This window comes from Belonocnema kinseyi, chromosome 4, assembly GCF_010883055.1.
Source record: "Belonocnema kinseyi isolate 2016_QV_RU_SX_M_011 chromosome 4, B_treatae_v1, whole genome shotgun sequence".
NCBI lineage: Eukaryota > Metazoa > Arthropoda > Insecta > Hymenoptera > Cynipidae > Belonocnema > Belonocnema kinseyi.
The window spans coordinates 107,316,744-107,330,037 of NC_046660.1; the positions used below are offsets into that span (position 1 = coordinate 107,316,744).

The 13,294-nt window shown below is 30.0% G+C and overlaps 2 protein-coding genes across 14 annotated transcripts in view; both read left to right on the forward strand.

Annotated features, from left to right (window-relative positions):
• LOC117171290 overlaps window positions 1-10,238 on the forward strand; it is a 178,483-nt gene extending 168,245 nt beyond the window's left edge. For 11 of the 13 annotated variants that reach the window (XM_033358442.1, XM_033358445.1, XM_033358441.1 and 8 more), the window contains 4 exons: window positions 1,611-1,821; window positions 2,597-2,780; window positions 8,852-8,954; window positions 9,827-10,238. In XM_033358442.1, the coding sequence (XP_033214333.1) occupies window positions 1,611-1,821; window positions 2,597-2,780; window positions 8,852-8,954; window positions 9,827-9,916 (588 nt within the window). In that variant the 3' untranslated portion in view covers window positions 9,917-10,238. The remainder of the gene's footprint in view (window positions 1-1,610; window positions 1,822-2,596; window positions 2,781-8,851; window positions 8,955-9,826) is intronic. The other 2 variants (XM_033358450.1, XR_004466860.1) reach the window with 2 other exon arrangements.
• A 101-nt stretch (window positions 10,239-10,339) lies between these two features.
• Window positions 10,340-13,294, forward strand: part of LOC117171292 — a 7,270-nt gene continuing 4,315 nt past the window's right edge. The window contains exon 1 of the mRNA XM_033358452.1: window positions 10,340-11,269. Within this exon, the coding sequence (XP_033214343.1) occupies window positions 11,219-11,269 (51 nt within the window). The 5' untranslated portion in view covers window positions 10,340-11,218. The remainder of the gene's footprint in view (window positions 11,270-13,294) is intronic.

Consider the following 13,294-nt stretch of genomic DNA (forward strand, 5'->3'; position numbering starts at 1 on the left):
CTTTAATTGCTTCCAATGTGTCAGAAAATAAACTATCAAATCATACTCTCGAAAACGCAGGATTCAAAAAGTATTGCTCATACGAGAAGTGCGAAGTAAGAATTGTGAAATCTTGCAAACAGTGTCAAGCATAATTTTGCATGAACTGTTCTAAACAAACGTACGAGTAAACAACTTCAAGCACACAAAAAAAATTATGAAAATTTAAAAAAAAAATGTTTTTCAATATTTAAAAAATTAAAAAAAAAAGATGATCCTCGGTGACATGTACCTCTTCGTGGTAGGAATCAGGCAACATCAGTTGGGCTCAAAGTTGGCAGAATATGTTAAATTATTCAATAGAATTCCTGTTTGAAAAGATAACAACAAATAAAATAAAGTTTTCTAAGAATAAATAACTAAATTTTTCCTTAGATTACAGACTCACGAAATAATTTTTGGAATGTAGTGACAATTATGCATACACTGTCAAACATATTGTTTGTACAATATCATTTTGAAAAATTAATATTAAATTCGTCATCAGCGACCCCGAAAACCTAGAAAACGATATGTAACAATGTATTTGGATATAGAAAATTGATATTTGCTGATATTAACTTAATTATTTAAATAATTGAAATTGACTATACATATTTTCGACGTATTTTTTCCGAAGAATACGATTCTGCAAGTAAATTTAAAAAATTCACATTTTTTGCAATAATTTGTTTAAACAAAATTTTTAAGCAAATTAATTTTGCAAAAATAATAGCAGATTAGTAATCAGCGACCCAAAAAACCATAGTAACTATATTGACCATGCAGGTTCGGTACAAAAAGTGTGTTTTAATCGCAAGAAAAGATTAGTCGAAAAATTGATCAATTTTTCCATTGTTCTTGTCGTTATTTTGCAAATTCAGACTATGATAAAAATAAAATCGATGATACCATTTGAAAGCATAACAATCGAGGACACGATTACACTATTCCATTGTTGAATATTCTTACGAAAAGGTATCGAAAATGTGAAAAGAAAAAAAACAGGCCTGAAAAATTCGTGCTTTCTTGCATTTATTTGCAAAAATAGTGTAAAAAACCATATTTTTATGAAATTTTGATTCAACCATTGGAAAGAGCGACCTCGAAAATAGTAGGATAGGTACTTTTCGAATTTTTTGACAGACGTTTTCATAGTGAAATGTTTGAGAGAAATGGGTAGTTGAAAAAAGTGTCCTTGTGACGTTAATGGGTTAATGTGAAAAGATGAATGTTATAACCTGGTGCATAATAATTATAATATCATGATGTTTGACATAAATATATGCAATAACAAAGAAATTGGGATCCTTGATGAATTTTTGTTTACTTGTCAACTTTGTCATTAAATGAAAAATTATTAGAAGAATATTAAAAAATTGGTAGTCATAAATCTTTTTAACATTTATTTAAGTTTCATCTTAAAAAAATGCTTAAATGGAATCAAAATTGTAAGCTTTAGATTAATTTATCCAGAAAAACCTTTTTTGCCACACTGTGCGCCCGATCGAAATTTATAAAAACAAAATTATAAAAATTAAAACTGTGAGTGGTAATTTCGAGAATTAATAGTATCATTTTGATATTACAAGGGAAATGCGCACGTGGTTTACAATGGGTCCTTCTTCTACAATCCGGAAAATCAACCATGTATCCAGAGATATGATCTCTTCCCTCATCATCAACCTCAAGCGGGTCCAATGATCAATCTGAAAATCCAACTACCTGGTTTGGTTGTCAAAACCAAGAACTTTCTTTACACCTCAGATGTGAACTACGTCGACTTCGACGTCGATGAAAACGGTAAGAAAATCAGATTAGACAATTTGGAGATCGCGTTTAAAAGTGTGGTAATTATTTTTTTAAATTATAAATGACAAATACACATCATAATTGAAATTCAGTTTTTTCACTCATATTCACTACGGTGTGTCATAAACGGTAAAATTACAAATACAATAGCATTGTGAATACAGTTGTCCTTTTTTTCGAAAAAGTGGTTCTTTAAACAAATGTTGAAAACAAATATTAATCTTATTTTTCCAAAAAATGTAATGGTATTGTGTAATTTTATAGGATATATTATCAATTTGAATTATATGTAGAAAAAGTGAACGTTGCAAAAAAGGGCCTATATATATATTTTTATATTGGATTACACAACAGCTTTAAATTTTTCGTAACAAATTATCGAGACTCGATGTAAAAATTTGTGATATAAATTTTATATCTTTTTCGTAATCATATATTCAAATACATACACTGAGCTTTTTATTTATTCAGTATTCGCGATAGGCATTATAAAAAAAGTGAATTAAAAACCTGAATTAATTCACGAAAACTTGACAATTATCCAAAAAGATTATGAACTGGAAAAATCACTATTCATAATATATTGATTTTACTGGCTAGTGTCACGATTGCAATATTCGCTGCATTGGAATTCCTATTGAATTGTGCTTACGATATTTCCTTTAAAGAGAATCTTAAAATGAAATGGAACACCTTTTTCCGCGATTGAATGTTTTTTGTTTGAATATATACATATATACATATATATATATATATATGTCTACAGGTTTATGGGCCATTTATGGAACACCTTCAAATACTACTGTAGTAGTGAAGGTTGATCCAGTTGCGATGAAGTTGCAACGCATTTGGAACATTACTATCGATCACCATAAATTTGGCGAAATGTTTATTGCTCGAGGCGTACTATACGCAGTACATAGCGTAACTGAAGACTCTATGAAAATACGGCAAGTTTGTTTTAAAATTGCATTTCATTACAGAAATCTATTTGGTTACTCATAACAATATATTTTTTCTTTAATAATAAAAATCATCCAAGTTTTTGGCATTTCTCTCTGCAAAAATTTAACAAATTTTTCAAGTCACACTATTTGAGTTGGAATAAATTCCATTTACATTTTTTCGATTTATATTTTTGCCCAATGGAAATTAAAATGAAGAAGTCATGCGGCAAAATAAATTTGTCGTGGGGTTGGTCACTCTAAAGTTGAACACTGACATTTCTAAAAGAGAAATAATCAAGTTGCAGTTTTACTTTGTTGAATAAAGTTCTGAGAGTGTTGAAGTGTTAATTTTAGCCAATTATTAGCGTCAGAAATTAACAGAGAGACTAACGCATTTCTGAAAAGCTGCATAATATTCGTAAGTTTTTTTTTATGAAGCTCTCAAATAAATCAAGTAAAAATGTTTTACTTTGTTACCTAAGCGTATATTTTTTTATTTTATGTGATGAATAAATTCATAATAGATTTTACCTCATGATGCTAGATTTTGTATGTAGAATAAAAATTGTCTTACACATTATTTTGTATAAATAATGACAAATTGTTTAACCACCTGCAATTTTTTAACGTTATATTTACTAGGATATAAAGTGACCAAATATGTGGTATTATATTTTGTGTCTTTATATTTTAACAATATAAATTTTGTGCTGAAATGTTGGCGAAGGGTTCACTTTTAGTTTTTATTTTGGTAAAATAATGCATTTTCTTCAATTTAATTTTAGTTTGGGTGATAGATCCCTGTTACCAGTTATATTTCATGTTAACAAGGAATAATGTTGAACTATTCAAACAAAATAAATCATATAGCAATATGGCCGCTGACATTTAAGCACGCGCGATCTCGTTGTCTGTTCATCATCATTATATTCTGTGTTCTTGTGTGACTATTAGCGTTATATCGGTTAGAGTGATGTGTAAGCAGTGCCTAGTTCTTTTTTAGATATGACTACTTTTCATGGATGATTATAGTCTCTGAGATAATTAGTTTTTTCTATTGACTTGCTACAAGTTTTGCTTGTCCTTTGGCTCTAATTAATTGGGTGTGTTTGATTCTCCTAACTTTTGGTTACTTATATAGTGGAACCTAGTTTCATTCAACATTATCGCTAAGACAGTTGGCTACATAACATTATCGATCGCACAGAACTGTGTGTCTATAAATAAAATCAGCTGTGAGAATAGCTGTAAACAATAACACTCGCAATGAAAACCTGCTTGATGCTAATAACTTCTGCGCTTATGGGAAATGCAAGCAACAGATTAATCTTGATGATGGATTCGTAGAATGCAAAGGATGTCCTTTCCGCTATCACAATGTGTGTGCTTCAGAGATTAGATGCAGCGCTGATGGCATTTTTCAACGTTGCTGTGGTTCTAGACCAAACTCCCCGACTGAGGATGATATGATAGAGGAAGTACGATAACTATTGGCACTAACAAACTTCAATCTATGCTTGATGACCTAAAAAATGTTTTGAAGACAGAATACGAAAAGAATCACACAGAACTAAAAAGTGATTTTGAGAAAACGCATATCTCTGTTGACAATCTTTCTTCTAAAATTGAAAATGTCTCTTCTACGGTATCTCAAATGGATATGCGTTTGACAAAACTTGAAAATAAAGTTTGTGAAAATACTAGTTCTGTTGACAGAAGGATTAATGAAGTTAAAGAAAAGATAAATAAAATCGAATCCAGCCAACACCATGATCTCTCTAACCAAGAAGGATGTGATGTGGAATCCTGCATTAAGGAAATCAGCCTGCGTAATGCACGTAAGAAAAGTATTCTAATATTTAACTTACCCGCATTGAGACTGATGAGGAGGTCTCTCATTCAAGCAGTGATATATTCAGGTCATTGACATGCTTAAACTAATTAATCCATCTATATCAATCTCCTCTAACACTATTCGTGTATTTCGCATTGGACAGCGATCCCAGGCCCTAGCACGTCCTGTCCAGGTCATATTTCGGTCAGAAGCAGGTGCCTCATTAATGATTCGAGTATACATCATGATGAAGAAAAAGAACTCGATTCCGGATGCAATAAAGGAATATCGAATTTCCCAAGATCAAACATTGATGCAACAACGCAACTTCAAGGAGCAGAAGAGGATACTAGAGGAACGTCTTGCCAGAGGAGAGAAGGATCTCCGGATAACTTACAGAAACGACGTCCCCGTAATACTCGTACTTTCTGCCAAGAAAACCCAGCAAATGACACCCTAACGTCATCTGTTCCATCTGTAAGGTTATATTACTAGAATGTGAGAGGTATCAATAGTAAGTTGCTTCATTTAACCAAGTCTCCTGATATTTATAATTACGATATTATTGCATTCATAGAGACTTGGCTAAAATCATCTATTAACAGCGCTGAGGTGTTTGATTCGAATGTATTTCAGGTTTTTAGGGATGACCGAGTAGATAAGACTGGTGGTGGTGTCCTTCTTTCAATTAAAAATATATACAACTGCGTAAAAATTAATCTTTATGCTGCAATTCAAGCAGCGCGTTTAATTAACATTGTTGGGGCAAAAATATATTTCTTAGCATTACGAGTGATTATAATGGTAATTTATATTCCACCTGTCATCGCAGTCCAAAGTTTTGATCGGATTCTTCTAGCTTTCGTATCTATTCGCGAAATTTCTGACCGTAAAATTCTTATACTGGGGGACTTTAATATTCCCAACTTCAAAAATCATTTTACTAATGTCAAGCCTGATAATAAAGCAGCTTTATTCACCTATTTTTATGGATACGTTGAGTTCAAGCAATTTAATTTATTTGAAAATTGTGTTAATATAAATCTTGATTTAATTTTTGCTAACTCTGAAGTCGGAATTAATCAAGTTATTCCTCCTATCCTACCAGAGGATATGTACCATCCACCATTAAGCGTACAGGTTTATTTAGATATAAAATATAAGAATTCCACACAAAAATTGGTCGATAACTCCAAATTCATAAGGTTTAATTTTAAGAGACCTGACTTCAATTCACTTTACATGAGTCTAAACAACAATGATTAGACATCCCTATGACTTTGTGATATGCTCGAGCAAGCAGTTTCTTCTCTTTATATACAGGTTTATGATGTAATTGACAAAACTGTTCCATTATTTAAATTGAATAAACTCGTAGAGCGTTTTCCATCATGGTATACCTATGATGTAATAACTAATATTACATTGAAAACCAAATTTAAAGCTAAACGTGACTCTATGCCTAACCCTTACTATCTTGTTCTGTTCAAAAAGCTACGTGCTAGTATTAAAAAACGTATTGAAGTTGCATTTTCTGGTTTTACGCACAAAGCAGAGATAAACATAGTGTTAGAACCATCTTCATTTTGGTCGTATTTCAATAGATCAAAGAGTATTAATAGAATACCGGGTGTAATAAGTTTTAATGATATCGAATATACAGCTCCTCAGGAAATAGTACAAACTTTTCCTGACCACTTTAGTAGTGTTTTCACTAAGTCTACTGTTCCTACGTTGTTACTATGTGAGGCGTATCAGCGACGAATGGGTGACAATATTCAATTTTCCAAAAGTACTGTGTCAAAAACAATGAAAAAGTTACCAAGTAAAATTACTGCTGGACCTGACATGATTCAAGCTTTTGTAGTTAGGGATTGTGAATTTGTATTTACTACAATTCTTACACAAATCTTTAATCTAGCATTGGAAAGTGGTATATACCCTAAGGAATGGAAAAAGCTAGGGTCTGTCCTATATTTAAAAAAGGACTGAAATCTGAAGTTACTAACTATAGGCCTATTACTATCTTAAATACGTTTTCTAAAGTTTTTGAAGTATGCCTGTATGATATTATATATACCCTTAATGCAAAAAATATATCAACATTTTAGCATGGCTTTATTCCACGGAGATCTACCAATTCCAATCTACTTGTGTTTACGCAGAATATAAAGGACTTCCTTGTCTAGTATGATCAGGTTGATGTTATTCTCAAAGATATTTCTAAAGCTTTTCATAAAGTTGACCATGCTCTATTACTTGATAAACTTCGTCAAATGGAAATTCCCCACAAGCTCTTGCTCCTTATAACATGGTATCTTACTGAAAGGCATCATATACTTCAATATGGCGGTTTTTCCCCTCTTCCGTTTGTGCCTTCATCTGGAGTTCCTCAAGGTTCCAATTTGGGACCACTACTTTTTCTTATATTTATGAACGATGTATCATCTGCTTTGAATTGTAATCACCTACTTTATGCAGATGACCTGAAAATGTATTTGCCAATTGCTAATCTCAACTCTTGCTTAAATCTTCAAGCTAATTTAAATTTGTTCAGCAATTGGTATAAATTGAACGATTTGAATCTAAATCCTCTAAAGTGCAAAACTTTATCGTTCTCAAATAAAAACGTAGTACTGCTTTATAAATACTCTATTGGCGGCATTGAACTGGAAAGAGTTGAGGTATATAGAGATCTAGGTATTTTATTAGTTAGCTTTCTTGGCTTTTTTATGAGAGCATGTAGACATTTTAAAATCACAAAACCGCTAATGATACTATTTTTCTCACTGGTTAGATACCCACATACAAAAAAGCATAAAGCTGCTATTGAAAGTTGTCAAAGACGTTTCTTTAAATACCTAGCTTTTAAGGAGGACAAAACTTACCCTGCTCGGGGATCTGATTACCAAGCGCTACGTAATAGATTCCATATATGGGCTCTTGAAGATAGAAGCACATTCACAAGCATTCAGATATTGTTTAAAATTATTCGAAGACTAATTGATAGTCCATCATTACTTGCATGTATACCAATAAATATACCGCAGTTTAACTCTAGAAACTCGACTATGTTTTACTTCTCAAATTCTAGGAATAATACCTCATCGATTTTCAATATGTGTAATTCGGCAAACAAAGTCATGTATATTAATAAGAATATTGATTTATTTTAATTGTCTCTAGAAAAATTCTTACATATTTTGCATGCATTTTTCAACACACGAACACAATGTAAAAGCCTACCTGCGTGCTCACATGTTTATAAATCTATTACTGTACATTGTACGTATTTTTAGCCCTCTCATTGGTTCCTTGAACTGTTGGGCTTTCTTATTTCTCAAATAAATAAATGGGCCAGATAGATGTTCCCTTATATATTTTTATTCATTTCTTCAAATTTATACACAATATTTAAGTTTTGCAAAATATAATCCCGCTAATATAATGCCATGTAATTGCTCGAGTGACACACAGAAGGGTCATTTTTAAACTTCTAAGGTTTTACATATAAATTGCAATTTGTATCGTTTAAAATTGTTAAATTGTAAGATTCCTTATGTTGAAACTTTAAAAGTAAGATTATTAATTTTTTAATAGTTTAATCTTAAAATCAGTTTACAATTGTTCAATTTTGCAGAATTTCAATTTGGGGTTTCTTAGTTTCAGGCTGTTTTTTTATAGATGAAATTTAAAATACTTAATATTGATTTTACGTTATTAATTTGAAATGCGTAACTTCTTAATATTTCAATTTTTATTTATTAAATTTAAATGCTTAATGTCGAAATGTTCTATCGTCTAAATTATTTAAATTTGAACTTCAAACTTTAAAATTGTTTAGCTTTTCACTTCTAAGGCTTCTGGTTTAGTCAGCAAATCTTAATTTTTAAACTATCTGAGCTTAAAAGGCTTTGAATTTAAAATCGTTTAATTCAATATTAAAAATCGAACTTATTAATTCGTTCCAATTTAGTTTGAAATTTAAATCTTAATTAATCTTGCAAGCTTTAAATATAAAGCGGACGATAATAATTTTTCTAACAACTGAGTTTTTAGTAATCATTTTAAAACTTTTTCAGTCTATAATATAGTTCAGTTTTTAAAGTTACAGATAAACAAATTTCTATTTTGAAGTATTTCTATTTAAAATTGTTGAATTTGAAATGTTTGAATTTAAAATTCGACATTTCTACGTTTCTCCATTTCTATAATTAAATAAAGAAATGTTTAATTTTAGACTGGCCCTAGACTTGTACAAGAATCTGCCTCTGGATGTCAGTTTACAATTCACAAATCCATATCACAAGACCACAATGATAGGATACAATTCCAGAACAAAGGTAAGAATTTAAATTTGAATCCCAATTTTCAAATGAAACTGTATTTTGTATTTTAGTATTTTCACAAATTAATACAAATCGTAAAAATCAAGGAGGTTGATTGGAAGTACAATTTTTTGTTAAGCTTTTTCTTGTTTCGTTAACGAATAAGGGTGCCTGTCATTTTTTGCATGAATACAGCGATGTTGATTTAAATAATTATGATCGTCCGAATGAATATAAAACGGCGTCCGCATCAATTAAATCACTCTCTGGTCTGGAATAGCTTTATTCTCTTTTATTCGCTCGAATCGATCACTGCTCGAATTATAGAGACGATTGGTATGACCGACCTGGTTTACTGCAAACAAAAATAAAAAAAACGTTACTTTTAATGCTCAAAAAGTAATAATCCTTGTGTCGAATTTCATTTTTCAATAAAAAGCAGAAGCCTCTGTTTAAAATCCAATGAAGAGTTTGTCAAGCTCATATTAAGGTTTTTGATTAAGCTCTTAAGACAGATAGAATTTGCATTTAGATGTGATTTCCGAAATTAAGTTTTCTTGGTAGCTCGAGTAGTCTCGTTATAATTAAAATTAGAAAAAAGGAAAAACTTGTTTCGCTTTCAAAGAAAAAAGTTTCGAATCGGGAAATGAAATTTTTTAGTGGCTGATAGAATGTCCGACGATTTAACAATTTTTTCACAGTTTTAGATTTAATTTACGATGCGATAGAAAACATTTCTTACAACTTGAATATTTAAAATATAATTTTGTATTTACTAGATGAACTATTTTGTCATAGAATCATTAAAGACATATAGTATAACTATATTAATATGCAAATAATGAGGCTAAAATAATTGTTTGAACCATTTTTTTTTAATCTAACAGGAGTTATATACGTGGGACAAAGGAACTCAACTAGCATTTCCGGTGAAGTATCAAGAATATTATGGGAATGCGACGAGAGAAGAAAATTAATTTTTTTTACTGAATGCAAAGTAAATGTACAGTATAAATGAATTTTTACTTCAAAAATTACGTGCTGACACGAATTTTTCATTTATTTGTAGCAGGATTATCTGACGAATACTAGTCAAGCTACCTCTATAATTTAGCTTGTATAAGTTCCTTCAGTAATCATACTAAGTCGTCTACGATGGAAAAGTCTAAGCCAGAGTTTCAAGTTTCGAATACGTTAAAAATTGATTACCAACAATGTTTAAGCAGGATTCACAATGTAATCATGAATTAAGCATGAGAACTGCTAAATATAGTTCTCCAGAAGTAAGAAAAATTTTAATACATTGTTTTATTCTTGTGTTTTAATAGGATATTTCTTGAAATAAATTTTTAATTTAAAATTAGGAAACTTGAGACCCTTCCTTTATGATAATCAACTTGTAAATACCAAAAATTACGCACTGAAATCAGTGTGTTGTGTCCGCAGGTTCAGAGAACTTTTTAAACTTGTTAAAGATGTGATTTTATAAAAGTTTCTATCGTCCTTTCACAATCATTACTGTTATTGATAATGTTACTTCAATGAGCAGTTTACATTTTTGTGTACCTTTTCATATTTTAGCGGCACTATTATAAAATTTAATTACTAAAGTTTCTCAAAGATTGATCAATTAACCTATTTTTTTACTTTTATATTTTTTTAATACTTTCGTCTTCACAAATAATGTTTAATTTAATATGATATTTTCATTGACAACGTAAGATTATTCCATTCATTGTCATCATATTGGAAAGAATAAGTTCCTTAATTTTTATATTTGGATTGTGAAAAAAATGAATCCCTCTTATTCTTATAAAAGTATGTAATTTCATCGAATACAACGTATATTATATAAAGGCAATAGAAATATACGTAATTGTACATTTTTCATCTAGTCTAGAGTTCCAAAATAATATGTATGTTTTTTAATAAGGAACAAACAGGAACAGAATAAACCAATGTCAACATATAAAATCGATTTTACCTTGACCTCGAATTAAAAAAATAATTGAGTTTCTGATATCGAAAAGCAATCGATTGAGTGGAATGAAATTCTGTCAATAAAAATGGCGTAAAGTATAAACCTGTGTGTTCATCAAAATTTTCAAAATTAACTATTCAAAATGTGAGCATTCGTCAAATTTACAATAGCTTAAACATATTTTAACTTCATGATGCCTAATCATTAGCTTTTGGATAATAAGGAATAAATTAAAATAAATTAAAAGTAAACTTACACGAAGATTTGTAACCTCTCGTAAATTCAAATATATAAAATTATGAAGGAAGGGTGCAAAAAGCAGTCATTTTTTCTTTCCCATGGAGCCAAGGTACGTACAACTATTAATTAAAATCATTATTAATACATACTTAAACCATTAGTAATAGTTAAAAAAATATTAGGAGAATCTTTTCAATATTTCCGCAAGTTACAATTTCAGAAAACAATAAGCTTCTTTAAAGCTTGGAATATATTTGTATATTAAATCTTAGAAGTTTGAAACTTGAAGTTGAGTTTGAAAATTTGCACCTGCAACTGAGCGTGGTAATATTCAATCAAAAGTTTCTCAAAGTCCGATTGCTTTTAATAACATTCAGCATTCACAAAGATTAACAAAAATTGCAAACATTTCACAGAAAAACTAAGATTTATATATCGTGCGTAAAATGAAGTCAAATTGGTACAAATTCGTTCAGAGGTCACAAACAGCCATAATTCATAATAGAATTTCTTTCCTGTCCTTACAAATAGAATCCTTCAGGAACTATTCAATATTTATAGGTTAAAAAGTTTTATTATTCAAAATGAATTTAAAATTGTAGAATTTTAATCTGGAGACCTTTATTTTTAGAAGAAAATTTAAAACAAGTTTTTTTAAACGGGTGGCATTAGTTCGAAAGTGAAAGAAACTTACAACTACTACACCCCAGCTACAGTACGATGCCCTTATGCGAGTATAATCGAGCCAAGCATCGCTTAATTTTGGTAATCGAACCAGAAGCCTTAAACAATTTCACTTGTCCCAGCCGATACCTACACTGAAAAAAATGTGTTAGCTGTCCCAGCTGTAGTTTAACAGGATTTTGTCTTCTAAGAAAATATAAGCTTTGTTACCTAAATATCTAGTAGTTTCAGGTAAATTTTGAAATCTAGAAATAATATAGATAAATTAGCTAGATAATTGCTAGATTGCAAATTAGCTAAAACAGCTAGAAATCTAGGTGATACAGATATATTTTTAGAAGAGAACATCCAGCTAAATGTCTAGCTGAAACAGCTAAAACTTTTTTTAAGTGTATTTTTTGAAACATTTGATAAAAGCATTCAAAAAAAGTTATTTTTTCTAAATGTTTTCCCTCAGAAAATGTTTTCTGAAGAAAGAAAATTATACTTTGTAAAAGTTAATCCATGTGAATAATTTTAAAAAGTTTGAAATCTAATTTTTTTTTAATTTCTCAGTTTCATAAAGAAGGTGAAGTAAAAGATGGCAGGTCATAAGAGAATAAACAACTCAGTGAAAATGGGTTTATTTGATCAAAAATTCTTTAAAAATTAAATACGCATTGCGTGAAATCTCATTTTATAATAAAATTCTTGTCTAAATTGGCCAAAAATACTTATTTTTAATGGATGAAGCACATTACTTATAAATTTTAATGCCTAAAACACGTTCACCAGCCCTATAAAAACTATACAAATACATATTTTTTATACTTAAATGCTCATGCCTTAGTATTAAATGATAGTTCAATTACTCTTGAAATTTTTGTAAAACTTTGATACTTTTTAACGTTTCTTCAAATACCTTAAGATATTTTGAAAGCCCATAAATTCCTATATATTTCTCTGATAACCCAAAAAATCTCTGAAAATAATTAAAAATACTTTGAAAAACAAATTTTAAAAAATGTCCCACGTATTTTGTTCACACCCTTTGAAATTATTTGAAATGCTTCATAATTTTTTGAACCTGTCGAAATTACTGAAAATCCTTTGTTTCTTTTGAATCTTTAAAAATATTTTACAATCCCTAGAAATCTTCTGGATTCTATTAAAATTTCTTGAATCCCATTGAAATATTTAAAAACTACTTGCAATCTCAAAAAATGTTGTAATATTCCGAGAAATATTTTGAGACTCATTGGACATTTTTCACAAAATCTGCTTAAATCAGTTAAAACTCATAGACATGAAATCATTAATCATAGAAAACTGTTAAAGCCACTTGAAATAGTTAGAAATCCTTCAAAACATTTCGAAATACAGTGAAACTCTTCAATAGCTCTCCCTTCCATAGCCCTTCCGAGCAGTGGCGCCAATCCTATTTGAAACAGGTCGGGCGAATCTACTTTAA